This window comes from Physeter macrocephalus, chromosome 8 (assembly GCF_002837175.3).
Source record: "Physeter macrocephalus isolate SW-GA chromosome 8, ASM283717v5, whole genome shotgun sequence".
Taxonomy (NCBI): Eukaryota; Metazoa; Chordata; class Mammalia; order Artiodactyla; family Physeteridae; genus Physeter; species Physeter macrocephalus.
In genome coordinates this window covers 50,150,667-50,170,811 of record NC_041221.1, presented here as the reverse complement: position 1 = coordinate 50,170,811, position 20,145 = coordinate 50,150,667, and the positions used below count along the sequence as shown (strand labels likewise).

At 36.3% G+C, this 20,145-nt stretch overlaps 1 protein-coding gene across 3 annotated transcripts in view; it reads left to right on the top strand.

Moving 5' to 3' along the window:
- Positions 1 to 19,884, top strand: part of TTC33 (tetratricopeptide repeat domain 33) — a 54,807-nt gene extending 34,923 nt beyond the window's left edge. For all 3 annotated transcript variants that reach the window (XM_007111976.3, XM_007111979.4, XM_007111978.3), the window contains exons 3-5: positions 11,264 to 11,345; positions 13,166 to 13,297; positions 16,728 to 19,884. In XM_007111976.3, coding sequence (XP_007112038.1) covers positions 11,264 to 11,345; positions 13,166 to 13,297; positions 16,728 to 17,081 — 568 coding nt within the window. In that variant the 3' untranslated portion in view covers positions 17,082 to 19,884. The remainder of the gene's footprint in view (positions 1 to 11,263; positions 11,346 to 13,165; positions 13,298 to 16,727) is intronic.
- Positions 19,885 to 20,145: the final 261 nt, after the last annotated feature.

Below are 20,145 nucleotides of genomic sequence, written 5' to 3'. Positions count from 1 at the left end.
GGAGTTCTACTTATTGTTTTGCCTTTATTGTGATTTTATCATATTTATCATTAAAATAAGGAAACTACTGATTTATTTGTAAATATTTTTATTTAATCCAAATTATACTAGAATTAATTTCTGGTGAATTTTATTTTGTGACATGTATGTGTATGCTAAACGAATGAGTAATATAGGTGGTAAAATATTTCAAATGATTTTTGTATCTAAAGTAAAAATTGGGATATTAAAATGATGACTTTTTAGATATTTTTTCAGAAAATTCTCATTGCCTAGTGTAGCAAGGAGTAGAGCAGGGTAATTGCTTTCCATACAGTAACAACTAAGAAACATCCTATACTAGTTAGACATTGACATTGTTATTTCAATTTACTTTGGAAAATGACCTTTATTCAGTGTGTGTGCACTTCCATGTAATTTCAGAGGACCTTCCTACTGTTTCCAGAGTGAACAGAGCTGCCGTAAATTGTTTGTTCTTGTCTATAATAAATTAGAAACTTTTAAAGACATGTTTGTTCTTTTGTGTAAGTAAATTGTTTAAATTATTACTGAAAGTAGACTTTATGACTTAACCTAATCCTGTGTCCACATAATTTCAATAAGTGATAGTGACTAAAATTCAGAGCAGTTTAGTATAAAATAAAGTATATTTATATCGTGTCTCTTGCTCTTGCCTAGTAAAAACATACTGGGACTCCAGTCTGAGCATCATCTCAGTACTTCCTGTTTCAGATCCCCTTTCCTTCAATATGACTGTCTTGAGAGAATATGCAATTAGGCAGTATATTTTTTTCTTTCATTGTTTTTGCTTCTTTTTTTTCTTCCTTTCTGAGCCTATCTGAAGTTGTGAGAAGTTCCTTACGATGAATGCTCATTGTATGTAACTGCACATTATTTTCTCCTTGCTTTCTTCAGAATGTTATTCTAAATTCTAGACAGAAAAACTCAAAGTAATTTATGGAGGGTTTTTTTTTTTTTTTTTTTTTTTTTAATTCAGGGAATTGACCATTGTCTAAACCTCGGAACCTGATCTACCTACATTGGAAATCGCACGATTTTCAGTCAAATCTCAACAAATTTCAACATCATTATAATTTCTCTATGAAAGCTCCCACAAAATCAAGGAAGCAAACTAAACTTTAATTTCAAATATTATATACTGAACTTCCAATAACAAAATCTAAACTAAGCCAGAAAAGTTATTTCTGTCGTTAAACATTTTGGGGAAACAATGATTATAAATATTAGAAAACGCTATATAAAATAAGGTGAAAGCTTTAATGTTATTTTTTTAATTTTTAAAAAGATTTATTTATTATTTATTAATTTATTAATTTATTTTTATTTATTTTTGGCTGCGTCGGGTCTTAGTTGCAGCACGCAGGATCTTCGTTGAGGCATGCAGCATCTTTCGTTGCGGTGCGGGGGCTCTTATTTGTGGTGCTCCGGCTTCTCTCTAGTTGTGGTATGTGGGCTCCAGGGTGCTTGGGCTCTGTAATTGTGGCATGCAGGTTCCAGGGCGCGTGGGCTCTGTAGTTTGCGGCATGTGGGCTCTAATTGAGGGGCGCAAGCTCAGTAGTTGTGGCGCGTGGGCTTAGTTGTCCCGCAGCATATGGAATCCTAGTTCCCTGACCAGGGATCGAACCTGCGTCCCCTGCATTGTAAGGCGGATTCTTTACCACTGGACCACTCGGGAAGTCCCCTTTAATGTTCTGGATGATATAGTTTTTAGTAAGGAAATAAAATGATGAATCATATATTAGCTGCTGATTTACTGAACTGTAGCTGTATAGGAATAGCTTTTAAATTTGTTTTGGTATTTCCACATGAGCACATAAAATTGTATGATAGAAGTCTATCATGATATTAGTGGAAGGTGGCGATCAATGTGTTTAGTTACAATTTATTTGACATTGACAGAAATGCTCTAACATTTCTTCTTAAATACAGTCAGTCCTCATTCATGGATTTTGGATTCGTGAGTTCACTTACTCAGTACAATGTATTTGCAACACCAAAATCAATACTCATGGTGCTTTCCCATCTGGGTTCCCAGTTGAGTCAAACTAGGCAATGGTCTCTCTGCCTTTGTGTTTTACCTGTCATAGTGAAAACAGGCGTCCTCTCTGTGGTCTATTTAGTGTTATGTTTTCCACTTATTTTTTTGCCTTTTCTTGACGACTTTGTTGTTTAAAAAAGCCCCCAAGTGTGTAGCACAGAAGTGCTGTCTAGTGTTGTTAAGCCCAAGAAGGCTGTGATGTGCCATATGGAGAAAATACGCGTATTAGGTAAGCTTCATCCAGGCCTGAGTTCCAGTGCTGCTGGCCACGAGTTCAGTGTTGGTGAATCAGCAATGTATATTAAAGATGTCTTTAAACAGAAACGGACATAAAACAGGGTTATATGTTAATCAGTTGATAAAAATGTGACCAGAGGCTTGCTGGAACTTAACCTTAGAACCAATGATTCAGTATTCATTAATTCAGTCTTTATGGTGACTTTATAGAACAGAACTACTGGGAATGGGAATCAATTATATCTAGAATAAAGCTTTTGAGTTTAGCAGTGTTTTCATGTATGCAACTTTTCTTTTGTCAAGAATTTAAGTAATCAGGACAAGTAATTAAAATTTACTTTAAAGCTGCATAAAATCTAGCAGTGTGATTCAGCAAAGATAAAATTATGTTCAACATCATTTGTCATTTGTTGTTTCATATTCTTCTCCCCTCACTCAAATTAACTTAGTATGTTAATGTGTTGTATCTATTTTTACTCACTGAACATTTATTTAGTGCTTTTGTTAAGCATTGATGCCTCAAAGAAAATATTAGATAAGCATCTTTTGGGGGGCAACACAAAGAGGGAAGCTGTTTTGATATGGAGTAAAGAGTACAGTTTTAGAGAGTTCCTTGGATGATATAAAAGGAGGGCGTTTAACTAAGTGGGGGAATGGAAGAATTAAAGCGTGTTTTACAAGAGTTTTGGGAGGAGATAGCATCAGAACAGTCATAAAAGATAAATGGAAATTAGCTGAAGAAGGAGCAGAACAAGGTTCCAGTCGTAGGAATCTGCATGTGCAAAGCCAAGAAGAGGCCAGAGAAAATCTCTCCCTTTGGGGTATCAAATATAGTTCAGTAGAACTGGAAGGAGCATAACGTACACCGTCAGTGAAAGGAGTGTCTAGAGGAGAATGGGGATTTGGAGCTGAGACATGTCTATCGGATGTCTAGTTAAATTTAAGAGGCCTGAACTTGAGTGTCTTGAAGGTAACCAGGAGCTATTGAAATATTTTTTATCAGTAGGTGAACTCATCAAAACTATGTTTTAGAAATTTTTTTCTGAGATAGAGTAGAAAATGGATTGGAGTCAGGCAAGACTGGTCTCAGGAAGACTGCTTTATTGAATTTTTGACCATCCTGGAAGGCTGAGGACCTACACTAGTAGCGGTGACAGTGGATTGAAGGAATTGAATTAGAGAATTGAAGACTAATGTGACCTAGAGCAGGGAAAAGTATAGTCAAGAATGGCTTCAGGATTTTCTTAATGACTCGGTGGTGCTGTTCTTTAAGTCAGGGATATACGGGTAGAGTAAATTTGGAGTAGGAGATGATGGTGAGTTCAGGTTAAACACATTGTGTTTGAGATATGTCAACCACCTCTTTTTTTTAAAAATAAATAAATAAATTTATTTATTTATTTTTGGCTGTGTTGGGTCTTCGTCGCTGCGTGCGGGCTTTCTCTAGTTGTGGCGAGCGGGGGCTGCTCTTTGTTGTGGCTCAGGCTTCTCATTGCGGTGGCTTCTCGTTGCAGAGCACCAGCTCTAGGTGCACAGGCTACAGTAGTTGTGGCACGTGGGCTCAGTAGTTGTGACTCGCGGGCTTTAGAGCACAGGCTCAGTAGTTGTGGTACATGGGCTTAGTTCCTCCGCGGCATGTGGGATCTTCCCGGACCAGGGCTCGAACCGGGTCCCCTGCATTGGCAGGTGGATTCTTAACCACTGTTCCACCAGGGAAGTCCCTGTAAATCACCTCTTGATCTTATATTCTTATATGAGTAATCTTCTCATTTCTCTCTTTGGTATTCACAGAAAAACTTCCCAAGTGAGTCATTCATTGTCCCTACTTTTTTACTTCCATTTCACTATTCACTCTGGCTTCCATTCCCACCATTCCAACAGTACTGTTTTGGTCAGTGTCACCAATGGCCTGCCTGATATTAGAGCTTTCTGAAGTATTCAGTACAACTCGTCACTCTCTCTGTGACAGACTTTTCTCTTGGTTTCAATAAAATCACACACACTCCTGAATTTTCTCCTTCCTTTCTTTCTCTGCTTCTCAGTCATCTTTGCTGGTCCTTCCTACTTTGCTTGACCTCCACATTTTGAAAACTCCAGCCCTGGTATCTTTTCTCTTTCTTATCTACTCTCTTCTGTAAGTGATCTTTCCCAGATCCATGGTTTGTTGAATTTATTCTTAAAATTTTTAATGAAAAGATAAAGGCAATGAAATATACTTATGATTTTTAAAAAGCAAATGCAATAATAGCAAAGGATACACAGTGAAGAGTCTTACCCTTACTCCTGTCCCCTAGCCTATTATTTCACTTTCCCAGAGGCAGCCACAGTTACCAGATTCTTGATATCCTGCCAAGATAATCTTTATATTTATAAGCATGTGGGTCTATAGATCTTTTAAAACATCATTAATGGTAGCATTCTAAATATAATATATATACCATTCTCTCCCTTGTCTTTTTAACTTAATACATCTTAGAGATCTTTTTTTTTTTTTTTTTTTTTTGTGGCTGTGTTGGGTCTTCGTTGCTGCACATGGGGTTTCTCTAGTTGTGGCGAGCGGGGGCTACTCTTCGTTGCCGTGCGCGGGCGTATTGCGGTGGCTTCTCTTGTTGCAGAGCACGGGCTCTAGGCACGCAGGCTTCAGTAGTTGCAGCACGCAGGTTCAGTAGTTGTGGCACATGGGCCCTAGACTGCGTGGGCTTCAGTAGTTGCAGTGCATGGGCTCAGTAGTTGGGGCACGCGGGCTCTAGGGTGAGTGGGCTTCAGCAGTTGTGGCGCATGGGCTGTAGAGTGCAGGCTCAGTAGTTGTGGCGCACGGGCTTAGTTGCTCCGCAGCATGTGGGAACTTCCCGGACCAGGGATCGAACCTGTGTCCCCTGCATTGGCAGGCAGATTCTCAACCACTGTTCCATAGGGAAAGTCCTTTTTTTTTTTTTTTTTTTTTTTTTTTAATGGCTGTGTCGTAGGTCTCTTACTATCCAGACTCTTACTATCTGAAATCAGGAACCAGAAAGATTTGGATATGAAGGGATACTTGTATTTCATTATATGATGTTCTAAAATGTATTTAACCTTACCTCTTTTGAAAAAGAACGTTTTCATTTTTAATTTTTACAAATGATATAGTGGGTATCCTTTCAAAGATATAAGTGTGCACACATACAGGTCAGTCCAAGAAAGATTTATAGAAATGGAATTGCTAGATCAAACTGGATGTGCATTTAAAAAAACAGTTTACTTTTTTTCCCTTTTTGTTTTTGAGTATATTGTTATCAAGCAGCAAACTTGGCTTTTAATGATTGTGTGCATGTGTGTATATAGAAAGATACGGGACATGCTTATAACTTTCCATTAAAAACTGTTTTCTAACTTTTTATTGTGAAAATTTTGAAACATACAAAAAAGTTGAAAATAACAGTGAACATCTGTTTACCCACCACCTAGATTCAGCATTGTTATCTTGCCATATTTGCTTTCTCTGTATATGTTTTGTGAACCATTTAATAATAAGTTGCAGACATCATGAAAGCTTATCCCTGAAAACTTCTATATGAATTTTCTATCAATAAGGACATTTCCAAAATAACCATAATATAACTAGCATGTAAGACAACAATAATTTCCTAATATTTGTTAGTATCTCATACGTATTTAGTTTTGCAGTTGTCCGTAAAATGTTTTTTATAGCTGATTTTTTTGGCTGAAGATCCAATTAAGACTCATGCATCATTACCGGTTGTTAGGTGTTTTTAGTCTCTTTCAATTTAGAGCTGGGTCTAAGACTACATACAGTTAGTGGATCAAACTTTGTATGCCATCTATTTTTCTAAATAAAGTTTTGTTGGCACACGGCACCACTCATTTGTGCTGTCGTGGTTGCTTTCACACTAGAGCAGCAGAGTCAGGTAGTTGGAACAGAGACTGTCTTGTCTCCAAAGCCTAAAGCATTTACAATTTGGCCCTTTACAGAAAAAAGTTTGTGGACCCTTATTTAGAACATTAGAACAGTTCTCTCACCTTTAAAAGTTTTTCCCACGGCATTGACTTTTTGAATTAACTAGGCAAATTGCTTAGTAGCCTGTCTCACACTCTGGATTTGCCTGATTTTTTCCCTCTGGATCATTTAATTTTTTTCCCCTCCATCTCTTGTATTTTCTGTAAACTGGAAGTTAAGTCAAGCAGCTTCAGTTGAAGTTCAGTATTTTTTTGCTAGAATATTCATGGTGTTGTTTACTTTCTGTTGCATCACATCATGATATATATAATATCTGGGTGTCCCTTTAGTGATGCTAAGGTCAGTTACAGCATTCAGGGGAATATCAGCCTTATCTTCCATTGTACAGTTCTGCATCAATCTTTTCCCTAATGGTTTTAGCATCCACTGATGGTCATGGTTTAGATCCATCTAGATCCATTTTTTCATAAGTGATGATTTTTAAAATTCTAATATTTCTCCTGCATTTATTAGCTGTTTTTTTCCCCCGTTAAGAACTTTCCTTCATCAGCATTTGTTTAGAGGTTTATTTTTATGTTTTTAAGTTGTTGAAGGAAAAAAGTTTTTTGTCCCTTACAAAGGTTTTGAAAGTAGTGTTCCTGTACATGTCCTTTTATTGTTTACAGTAGTTTAAAAGTAGTTGTTCATTTGAAGTAGAGCTTTTAAGTGTATGTTTGTGTGTGCGTGCATGTACCTGCGTATATTTTGGATACTAGATTGAGGAGAGAAGACGTGACAGGCTGCTGCTGTATTTGTTTTTCACTATAAGGATTTCCCCTTTTTTCTATAAGACCAAAATTTTAAAATTATAATTCTAATTGTTAAACACCTAGGCTAGTTTCAGAGGATTAAACAACCTGAATATGATTTGTATTTTAGATATAATCTTCTTATACTTAAAAAGTACTAGTGTCATTTGAATTCTTGATTAGTTTAGAGATTGCTAATTCTGATAACTAAACCAACCTGGAACTGTCCCTTGTACGTCTGGCATATTAATAGAAAATCTGAAGGGGAGTTGTGTAGATGAGTAAATATAATACTTATTTTTCCCTCAGTGGCTTTTTTTCTTAATTAAAAGAAGTCAGTGCGAGTGATATCTTGAGTTATACAACCTTCCTTCTAAGGTGATCTCATTTCCAGTCAGTTTTACATCAAATATAATACGTGTATTCTGTTTGACCTCCAAAATACATTTTTTCTTCTTTAATAATTATTATTTGTGGCACACTTTCTTCCAGAAGAGAATTGTAGTGGCCAAAGGGTAACTTTTTTCCAGCTTTATTGAGATATAATTGATATATAACACTGTGTAAGTTTAAGGTATAAAATGTGATGAGTTGAACATGTATATATTTCAAAATGATTCCCACAATAAGGTTAGTTAACACATCCATCACCTCATAAAATTACTTTGTTTGTGTGTGGTGAGAACATTTTAAGATCTACTCTCTTAGCAACTTTCAAATATGTGATACAGTACTGTTAACTAGAGTCACCACACCATGCTGTGCATTATGTCTCTAGAACTTATTCATCTTATAACTGGAAGTTTGTACCAAAGGGTTACTTTTAATATCTAACAAGGGAGGATCCATTTGGAACAGTAGTAATCAGTCTTTAAGTATTATGCTGTAGAGGGAAGCATTTGATGATTTCAGGACCTGAGAAGATGTTTTGTGTGTGTGTTATATACATTATATTAAAATATACTGGAAGGGTATACAATAAAATGTTAACTATATTAACTATGGTTATGATCTTTGGGTGGTGAAATTGTGTCTTTAATTTCTGTGTGTGTGTGTGTGTGTGTGTGTGTGTGTGTGCGCGCGCGCGTGCACATACCCACGCCCACTTTCCTCTGTTATCTGGTTCTTCTCTATTTGTATACCCAGGGAAAAATTTTTTATATCAAAACAGGTATCATTTACTCAGGTAAAGAATATAAGGAAGACCTGATTTAAGAATATTTTTTGTTTAAAAAAATACTGAATACCAATATAAGCCACCAGTGCAATTTATAATTGCCAGCACAGATTTGCTGTCTTAGCTGCCTTAAAAGATGTACATGTGCAGATCAAGGAAGGAAGAGGTCCATTGGAATCTGCAGGCCCTGTCTTCTTCCTCCTTCCCTTTTCCTCCTCTCTGCAAGCTGTGGTTTTTATCCCTGTTTAAGAGTCTGCCAGTAAAGTTCAGACTTTCTCTTTCCTTCTCTGTGTGTTTCTTTTTTTTGCTAAGTGCAACACCAGGTGAAGTCCTTGTATCTTTTCTCTCCATCCTTTTTTAGAGGGTCTTTTGGCTTAAAGGAAGCTGCTTTATCTGAAGGCGCTGGGAAAGGAAAGACTAAGAATGGGCCCCTTTAGGCATTAGTATTTGAATCCAAGCAGTGTGACCTGATAGGTGGTGATGCTACAGAAGGAGCTAGTTAATTAATTCTGTAGAGTTGATGGTATTTTAATAGAATAATTGGAATTCATAAATAAAGAATTTTAATGGTACCTGAAAAGATACTTAAATGTCTTACTTTGAAGTGCATTTGGTGGGTCTAAGCTAACACTGACATGACAATTATTTAAAAATAATTGTGAGCCTCAGGTTCCCATTCAGGGTAACTAGAAAGTAATGGTGGGACACAGTGGTTTAGCCAACGTGTGTATACCACGTGCTAAGCACAGTTTGTGTGGAGAACTGTGTGCCAGCCACGCAGGCCTGTGCAGGCCAGGCTAGTGGGTATAGCCTGACTCTGCACAGAAGTGCCAGGGCCCGTGGAAAGCAGAGCAATGTATGGAGCACTCCAAAGGGATCTCTGAGTGAGACAGAAGGAGGAGCATTGAAGGACAGTGGCCGGTGAGACGGCATATCTCCACCATTACTTCCCACTTGGGGGACCCTGGCTCTAGACAGGTGCTTGAGTTTGGCAAAATCCTTGATAGAGAAGTAATTTTCACTTAGTGAAACTCTTAAAGATTTGATTTGTGTCCTAAGAATAGGTCTGTTGCAGGCAGAGACAGGGGAAAACATACAGCATTGTGGTAGCACATCATAAAAATGAGGTGAATAATGGTCTCTCTGTCTTCAGATCATTGGTAGTTCCTAAAATTCGAGTAGTCTTTCACCCAGAGTTAAACAGTCTTCAAGCAAATATCTCCTCGGGGCTCAGCAGGGACACCTGTTAGGGAAGAAGATAAACAGTGGTTCTGATAATCATTTCTGCGTATTCAGATGTGGTTTGTCTGGAAACAAAGACTGCCAGCCATTGTGGGGTGAATCTTCAGCTTATTGTTATATTGATACCTTAGCCTGCTGCTACAGAATAACAGTAGTCATTGCTACAACCCACGTGGCAGTTAAGGCAGGCTTTCTGTAGTGCACTTGCGCGCTATCCACCCTCACCCCTGCTGCTAGCCATGGAGTTGGAAGTGTGGCAAAATTATTCTAAGATAGCTGCCGCCCTTTTGCCGTGTGCCATGGTGGCACAGGACCCTGGAAATGGTATTGCCATTTGTATTATTTACTAGTAAAGGAGTGCTGTAGCAAGGTGGAAGCAGAATGTACTTTTTAATGTTTTTCAGCTTTGTATTTTCTACCAAATTCTGCCTTTATTTCTTTAGTTTTCTGCTCCCTGCTTAAATAATAATCAGTGCAGGTTAGCCCACATTTTGGTTGCTATGTTTGGTTTGGATCTTCACATAGAAGGTAGGCGATTATACACTAGAATACATAGAGGGAAGGAAGGGTAGCAAGAAGAGATTTAAGAGAAGACAGTACATGATAGGGCTTAATATCCCGAGAGAGATCTTAGCAGTGGCTCTGAACTCTGGTTTTTATTAGCATAACTTGGGGAACTTTAAAAAAATACAGATGCCTGGGCCCTACTCCAAGAATTTGTTTTCATTGATCTGAGACAGGGACCAGCATATATGTGTGTGTGTGTGCGTGTGTGTGCATGCACGTGTATTTTTTTCCCCTCCACAACCTCCCTAGATCATTTGTATGTAGCCAGGAATGAAAACTGGTGGATTATATATTTTCTGTTTAGCTCTAGAAAGGAGAATGAGTAGCATTGAGGGGAAAGTACAGGATAGAAGTTTCAGCTCATTATAATGAAGAATATTCTAGTAATTTGAACTTTGTCCTCCTAGAAATAATCAGGTATACATGAGTTAACTGCTTGGGAAGGATGCTGTGAAGGTGACTGCTTTGGATAATGTGCAGGACTTAGTCATTCCTTAATTTTATTTAAAAAAAAAAAAAAGAAAGTGCTACTGTGCTTCTGCATGGAGTATGCTAAGATCAGTTTGGGGCATATTCAGTTTGAGCTGTCTATAGGGAATCTAGGTAGAGATGTTAGCTCAAAAGAGAGTTGTGATTGGGAGAACATCAGTGAAAAGATGATAGTGGAAATCACTGTCTTCATACTGTTTTTCATTCATATGACCCATATCTTATAAACTTACCATTTATTGATAGTGATAAATAAGACATGGTCCCTGTGTTCTTGGAGCTTATAGACAAAAAAATCTTAAAACTGAAGAATCTTTACAGAATGACCTGGCAACATCTTAAATTGTCATCTCTGTCAGCTAGATTGCTGCAGTAGAGCCAAGGGTTGTAATTAGATTATAAGTTCTTGAGAGAAATCCTTTGTAATACATCTGAAATGAGTGACAACACATGCAGACATTGAGGTTGGTGAAAAAAAGAAATTCTGGTGGTGATTTCTTAGGCCAGAAAATAAAATCTTGAAAAATTTCAAAAGTCTTTTTTATTTAGGTTTTGCTTTTTTTCTCTTTTGCTGTCCTTTCCCTTCATGTCTTAAATTTTCCTGCTTTTGTAACATCACCATTATCAGTTCTTGAATAGAGATATTTCTTGGTAAACAGTTATTCCTTATTTTCTGATTTTTAAATTTGGTCATGTACTCTCAAAGACATACTGAAAATATAATATTAATGTAACTTTAACAACCATAGATACCGAGAGGCGATTCAGAAGTGGGATGAAGCACTACAGTTAACCCCAAATGATGCTACCCTGTATGAGATGAAATCACAGGTAATAATTATGAAGAATTTCCCTTTCATTATGAAATTGCACTCACTATGTCTGGTGAGCGGTGATGAACCAAAAGAGCATTTCCTCCCATTTTCTTTCTTTTTTTAATAAATTTATTTATTTAATTTATTTACTTTTGGCTGCATTGGGTCTTCATTGCTTCGCACGGGCTTTCTCTAGTTGCGGCGAGTGGGGGCTACTCTTTGTTGCGGTGCACAGGCTTCTCATTGCGGTGGCTTTTCTTGTAGCGGAGCACAGGCTCTAAGCGTGCAGGCTTCAGTAGTTGTGGCTCTCGGGTTCTAGAGCGCAGGCTCAGTAGTTGCGGCACAAGGGCTTAGTTGCTCCGCGGCATGTGGGATCTTCCTGGACCAGGGCTGAAACCCGTGTGCCCTGCATTGGCAGGTGGATTCTTAACTACTGCGCCACCAGGGAAGCCCCATTTTCTTTTTTTTTAAATATAGTTTATTTGGGAAAAACATATGTCACCATATTATTTATGGCTCTTCCTCATGCGTCAAAGTAGAAGTTTGTTTAAAACACTTCACGATGAAGCTAACTTTCATTTCAACCTAACTGCTTAAGATATGAGCAGATGGATGTCTTTTAAAAAGTCACTGGTGATCTCTTAAATGAGTGAAATGTGTTAGCTTTCCTTGGAAATTAATTGTAGTGGACTAGCAATAACGCAGTCTCTTCAGAATGAGGATGGATTGGATTCTAGATGATGATATTTCTCTAAAAATGGCATAGTCCATAGCAAAAGGTCAGAATAGACTCAATTTATTAATATTACAAAAATAACATATCTACTTAAAAATACAGTTTTAATATTTTGTGGGAAAGTTCATAAAGAAAACCTCTGAGCACTTGTATTAGGTTATCCAAAAGATGTTTAAAATCTCAAAACAGAGAATTAAACATACTTCTGGCAGGGAGTGGTCACAATTCAGCCTTGATCCACATACCTAGCATATCTTTCAGATGATGATCCCAAACATAGGGCACATCCTTTTTCAGCTTTGATTGTAGTTTATCCAGGAAAAACCCAAATAAATTATTTCCACTGAATGGAGTGCCATGAGGACCTTCATTTGGATAAGTCTTTAATTTTTAATCCTAAATATATATATATATATTAAAGATAGGATTTGTGGCAAGCTATATGAAATGAGTTGTTTTATTTGGAACCTGATAATGATGGTGTCACAAATCTTGTGAAATGCAGATGGGCAAAATATTATAGATAAAAGCCAGCCCTTTCCCATAAATTGAGGTGTAGCGGGTTCTGGAACTCCCTGATTTTTCTGATATGTATGATTTGAAGAGCCCAGTTGTGGGGAGGCTGGTGGAGTGTTTAAATGATTTTTATAGCAGAAAGATGTTCACTAGGGACAGGATGGGTAGTTGAACAAATTTAAATTTACCTAGTTTGACAGCAGGACCTGGAGTTCCCTAAAAAAACACATTGTAAGTAGAATAAATAGAAGGGAACTGGGGTTCAAATCGCTGTGAGCCACCATGGCCAGAATATGACCACCTGGTTTTGACCAGATGGACAGTAGGTTTCAACAGTTGAAAAGGGAATGCTTTATATTTTTCATAGTTATTTCAGGAGTAGGAAGAATATAATTTTTAACCCTGAATAGCAGAGAAGGGGGTCAAACCCACTAAAATGTTATATTTTCCAGACTAAAAATATATTTTTAAAAATGAAAAGAGTTGTTTACATACAATTATCCATTTTTTCTTTTTGGCTAGTGTTTAGTTGGCTAATTTATGAATATTACTGATGGGTTTTGTTTCTTCTTTTTTGGCTATAGGTCCTAATGTCTCTTCATGAAACGTTCCCAGCAGTTCATGCTGCAGAAATGGCTGTCCAGAGAAATCCACATTCATGGGAATCTTGGCAAACTTTGGGACGTGCTCAGCTTGGATTAGGAGAGATAGTCTTGGTAAGTAAGTCCGATTATTACAGTGATGACATTTTATTTTGACATGCTTTTCATCATCTGAACCAAAAAGTAAATAGTCATTTATCAAGTGTACACAAAAAGTAAATAGCAAATAACCTTTTAAAGGTATTAACCCATAAACACAGATCAGTTATTACCAAACATCTTTTTCCATTACAGATATCAATGATATCAGGATCAGAATATTTTTCAGGTGTTTGGCATCATGGGAATTAAAAAAATATTAACATGAAATGTAGGCATTTGGTAAACCTTATTTAAATATAAAACAACTTTTAGGTTAGTTCCTTGCATCATTAAATTTACCACATTATAAAGTGGTATTAGTATCACCATGGAGACAAAAACCACTAAAAGATTATGTTGTGGAAGGAAGAAAGCGAAATATGGGAGAGTAATGGTGATAAATATTCAGACTGAAAAATTGCTAGGCTTAGTGAGGGGAGAAATGGGGAAGGGTAGAAGCTTATGAAAATGAAATACTCATTGTGTGAAGTTTACTCTAAACTGGTACCTGATGCATTTCTCACCTTGTCTGGACTATACCTTGTAGGTAGCAAAGGCTTGGTAGGTCAGAGTTGGCTGTGAGCATTGTCCTGTTTTTGTTTTTCTTTTTACTGAACTATATATACCTGACAGCTAATTTCCTAAAAGACTTCTGTAAATCTAATATAGTGGTGCCAGATTTGCTCTTTGTCATCAAAAATTAAGATTTTTCATGCTTTCATTAGCTTTTTACAGTTAAAAACAAAACAAGCAAAAAATCCCAAAGAAGTTTCTTTAAAGGCTAAAATTATTGGTAAATCCTGAATTTAACATTACTAATAATGGCTTTAGTCAGTTGTAGATAACTTAGATTTTCTGGTACTCTTGTAAATATATCATTATTTCTAATTACCAAAGAAGGCATTTGTCAAATTCTCAAAAATCATAAGGAATTTTGATGAGAAAAGGATTGCTTAAAGTAAAGTAACTTAAAAATGATAATCTGAAATAAAATTCACAGTGATGGAAACAAGTAAAACCAAAGGTTGTTTTCTTTCCTTGCCATTTAACATAGTCATCTTTCCTCTTTTTTATCTGAAGACTTAAATCATATCAGAGTTGGAAAATGAAATTCAAGGAATTTAGTTTTCTAACAGGTTAACAGCAAAACAAAAGTCTATTCTATGATACTTTTTACCCATTTCTCCTTTATTAAAAACTTACAAATCATTATCTGTTTTGCTTATAAGTACCTATGGTAATGGGAAAACCTAGGACATAATGTTTAGCAAAGATTGTCCTATAAAGAAAGAAAATAGGGCTTCCCTGGTGGCCCAGTGGTTGAGAATCCGCTTGCCGATGAAGGGGACACGGGTTCATGCCCTGGTCCGGGAAGATCCCATGTGCTGCGGAGCGGCTGGGCCTGTGAGCCGTGGCCACTGAGCCTGTGCGTCCGGACCTGTGCTCTGCAACGGGAGAGGCCACACAGTGCGAGGCCAGCGTACCACAAAAAAAAAAAAAAAAAAAAAAAGAAAGAAAGAAAATAAACTGCAGGTGAGACAACAGAGATACTTTGAATAAACCAATAAAAGTAAAATTATTCAGGGCTTCCCTGGTGGCGCAGCGGTTGCGCGTCCGCCTGCCGATGCAGGGGAACCAGGTTTGCGCCCCGGTCCTGGGAGGATCCCACATGCCACGGAGCGGCTGGGCCCGTGAGCCATGGCCGCTGAGCTTGCGAGTCCGGAGCCTGTGCTCCGCAACGGGAGAGGCCACAACAGAGGGAGGCCTGCATACCACAATAAAAAAAAAAAAAAAAAAAAGTAAAATTATTCAATATTTAAAGTTTTTAAAATAAGAGTACCAGTTCAACTGTTATTTTTTCCGCTTGATATATTTCTTTCTATTTATATTGTGAAATTCTTGGAATTAAAAGTGTTTTTCCCCCATTTAATACAGTTTTAGGGCTCTACTTGAAAAAAATCTAAATTTGTAATTTTTATGTAAACTTATAGCCGTTCTTTTGAAATACTAGAATGGTTAAAAAAATAACTTTACTCATTGTCATAATGAAGGGAATACTGTAAAAAATATATTAAAAACAAGCTAAAATTTCTAACATCTCACAATTCTTTCTACATATACATATGGACAAAAACATAAGAAAATACATAGGTAAATAGAACAGGCAGTAAATTAAAAGTCAGCAGTTGTATATACATCTATGAGTATTTAGATTTCTATGCGGAGCTGTGTGTGTATGTTGGAAAATGTTCATAGGCTTAGTTTGTTTTTCATTTTCTAATTCTTCGAGATATAAAGTTAGGTTTTTTTCCTTGAGATCTTTTCTTTTTTTAACATAGGCATTTATCATTATAAACTTCCACTTAGTTTTGCTTTTGCTGTATCCTATAGTATCAGGATGTTACATTTTAATTTTCATCTCAAGATATGTTTTAATTTCTCTTTTGATTTCTTCTTTGACTCACTGGTTGTTCAAGAGTGTGCTGTTTTATTTCCATATATTTGTGAGTTTTTCCAGTTTCCTTCTGCTGTTGATTTCTAGTTTTATTCCATTGTAGTCAGAAAAGATACTTGGTATGTCTTCTTAAATTTAAGACTTGTTTTGTGACCTAAGATGTGATCTCTCCTGGAAATGTTCTGTGTGTTCTTGAGAATAATGTGTATTTTGCTGCTGTTGTATGAATCATTCTATATACGTCTGTTAGGTCCCTTTGGTCTATAGTGTTGTTCAAATCTTCTGTTTCCTTATTGATCTTCTGTCTGAATGTTCTATCCATTATTGAAAATGGGGTGTTGAAGTCTCCTACTAATACTTTATTGCTGTCTATTTCTCCCTTCAGTTTTGTCAGTGTTTACTTTATATACTTAAATGTTCTGATGTTGGGTGCATATATATTTATAATCGTTATATTTTTCTGGTGAATTGACACTTTTATCATTATATAATGTCCTTCTTTGTCTCCTGTGACACTCAAGACATGTTATCATTATTATGATCTAAATTCTTGGCTTCAAAGATATGCATTCCTGGTACCTTTCTTATCATGGGTTAGCCCAGGAAATTGCCAGATTTATATATTTGCTGATCTGCAGAAGCTGAACAATGCATTTGCCTTGTTTTGAGCCATCATATCAGTACCTCTGTTTTAATAGACTTTTAGTCCTCATCAACAATTTGTCAGCCACTTTCTTTTACACTCTTTGACTCTTTTATTTTATTTTATTTTTTTACCGTAACCATCATCTAGTGGGTAGAGAACAGCTCTAACTTCCATCTTTACATTCTAATACATTGAGGAAAAAAAAAAAGAGAGAGAGAGAGATGGATATTGTGGATTATATTAAATACACTCCTTTTTTAAAACTAAGCAAACAAAAAAGTCTGACCTTTTCTCCTCCCTAGGCAATTCGAAGTTTTCAAGTAGCCCTTCACATCTATCCAATGAACCCAGAAATATGGAAAGAAGACCTTTCTTGGGCAAGAACGCTCCAGGAGCAGCAGAAGGTAGCACAGAGGATTAAAAAAAGTGAAGCACCAGCAGAGGTAACACATGTCTCACCAAAGTCAATTCCTGAGTATGACTTTGAAAGTGAGGAGATTGTAGCTGTTTGTGCAGCTATTGCTGAAAAACAGAAGACAGTTGCAGCAAATAAAACAATGGTTATTGTGTCAGCTTCTGGGACTGTAGAGACTGTGACTGAGAAGGAAGATGGTGCTGCTCCACCAGATGGCTCTGTTTTTATCAAAGCCCGATGAAGCTTAGCAGGAATCATTTGAATCTATCTTTGCCACCTAAATTTTAGCCGTGGGGGCATTTAGAGAAACAGGGCAAAACTCCTGTTTGTAAACTAAGTTTTTCAGATGAGGCATATAAAAACTAAATGGAAGAATTATTGTGTAGTGTTTGGACTCTGCTTTGATAAGCTATGATTTCAGCTTCTTAAGATTAAAATTCTGAGTACAGTGGTTTTTTGATTAATAAGCTTAATTTAATCCAAATATATAAGTGAATGCATTTTAAAGATACAACTTGCAAAGTAAATTCTCAAATAGTGAATAACTTGATGGCCAGTGTTATTAAAATATTGACTTGTTGGCTTTTATGATAAAGGAAGTAGGCTTCTTTACGTGCTAGAAATACACTGCTGTTACTCTTTACTCTTCTTTTTCTCTTTTTTCATTAGAGTAAGTCTGTCACAAAGCTTGAATCTTTTTGACATTCATTTTGATTCAAAGTTGTCATTTGGTTATATGTGGGATCCTTGAAAGTTTGACTGAAAATGCATGCAAATGTGTACATTCTGAATATTTTCTGAAGTTTCTCTTAATTCTGATTCGTGCTTTTGTTTTGACTTTATAATTATTTATAACAATGGTAGTTGCTAGTTTCAGTATTTGTTAGATGTGTGAAATACTGATAAATGTCAGAATCATGGTTTTATTTTTTAAATTATTAAAGTAGATAGAGTAGTCCTTAGGACCAAGTGAGTCATTTTTAAGATGTGCATTTTTTAAAGCGAACGGCTCTTATAGATACATCATAACAAATTGCACTGCTGTTGTCCCAGTCAAAAGCAGTTATTTTCTTTTCCTTATTTTTACAAGATTAAAACCCTTGAAAATAACTTATCTCTTGATATAACTTTTCAGCTGATGGTTTGGAATTCCTTTTCTAGTTAACTTTTCTGGAACTACTCAGTGAAATGAGAAACAATCACAGTTTTAAATAGCTAAATTATACCTTTCTAAAAATTGGAAAAAAAAAAGTAGAGATTTATTAAAGTGCCAATGAGTGAATACCTTAGGCACAACATACATAGAAACTGAAATGTGATTTATGGTTCAGTCCCATGAGTAGAAAGGATATATTGCAGAATATATTTCATTGAAAGGCCACAGTCACATCCACAAGTCAATACTCTCATTGCTAATGTTAATTGTTATTTTTATGCCACATATATGTTAGTACAGTAGAACTGCTGTGTACTGTTACTTCTGAAACTCAGGAAGCTATTATTGGTTTAAAATTAATTTTATCCTTATTAGAGAGGAAGTAAGTTATTTTAAAGAATCTTACCTTACCCTCTGAGGGCATGTACATGTAATAGTGTACATTTTTATGAGATGATTTAAAAACATTTCTTTTAGTGGAATGCTTACCTCTTTTTTTCAGAGTTGGAGAAGCCAGCACTTGCCTTGAAAAGTATCATATTTTTTTCCCCAAAGTTGTATCAAAAAGTTAGCTCTGGTTAAAGAAGTTAGTTTTAGAACGATCCAAAAAACAAATATTAATTATATTTTATTTTGTTTAATAAGGCATATTCTCAAAGGGCAGATAGTTGGGTATCTAGAGAAGTGAGCACTTACTATTTCGTACGTTGTTTTGAGTAATGGATGTTTATTGTATAATTTGTGAATAAATAGGTTTTTTCTGCATTTAAAGGTTTGCCTATTTTGTGGTGTTAGCTTTTGAAAAATTAGATTGATTTATTTAATTCATTTCTTATGTGAAAATAAAATATGTAAGGCACCTTGTATGGTGTCTTGTGTATGAAGTACTCAGTAAATGCTAGCTATTTCTATGAAGAACTTGAATTGGTTTTATTTAACCTCACTTTCTTCTGATTTTAAGAAAGGAGGAGAACTTCTTTGTAATCTTTTCCTTTCGTGAAAGTGAGAAGTCACTACTTCTGATACTGTAGGACAGATGGCTTTCAGTCGAGGACTCTTCTTGGTGTAAGGTCTATACCTCAACCCAAAAGAAGCAAGACCCAGAATGGAGTGCATGTAGCCACTAAATTCTGTTTATGAACCTAGCGTTTCCTCTGTATTGACATCAGTAGGCCAGGTTTGTCTCTTCCTTACACAGAGATAAGACATAAGATGGTTTAGATGCAAGACGGAGGAGAGAAAGAAATAGTGAATTATGCAGAAGGAAGGCAGCTCATTTCTTCAGGCCCCAAAAGATGCTTAGCTAACACTCTTGTGTGTGTGAAGAGAAGAATGCATACATTATTTTATAAGGATGTGAATACCAATAGATCTTTACCAAGCTTGGTAACTATAATAGCAAATTCTTTTGAATCTGAGAGAAAAACAATTGATGTTCATGATAAAGGTATAATTAAATATATTTAATATACTTTCTGAAACAGCACTAAACACTAACATTATATTGAACATAATTTGTAGTATTCTTGTTTGAAAATTGTATGGCATAGACACTCATTAGTCAGAACATTACACATCCAGACCATGCCTGATGATTTGAGAATCATATATTATTCTCTAGGCAACAGGTTCTTTTTGTTGTTGTTGTTGTTGTTTTTTGGCCACACCAGCGGCACACAGGATCTTAGTTCCCCGACAAGGGATCGAACCCACACCCCCTGCAGTGGGAGCACAGAGTCTTAACCACTGGACTGCCAGGGAAGTCCTGACAACAGGTTCTTAGATTATAGAGTATTTATCTTAAATGTGCTAACACTACGTAAACATTGAAAAGTCATGCAAGGTATAGATCACAGAACCTGGATCTACTTTTTTTTTTTTTTTTTTGAATTTTTGAAATTTTATTTATTTTTTTATACAGCAGGTCCTTATTAGTTATCCATTTTATACACATCAGTGTATACATGTCAATCCCAATCGCCCAATTCATCACACCACCACCACCACCCCCTGCCATTTTCCCCCCTTGGTGTCCATACGTTTGTTCTCTACATCTGTGTCTCAATTTCTGCCCTGCAAACTGGTTCATCTGTACCATTTTTCTAGGTTCCACATATATGTGTTAATATACGATATTTGTTTTTCTCTT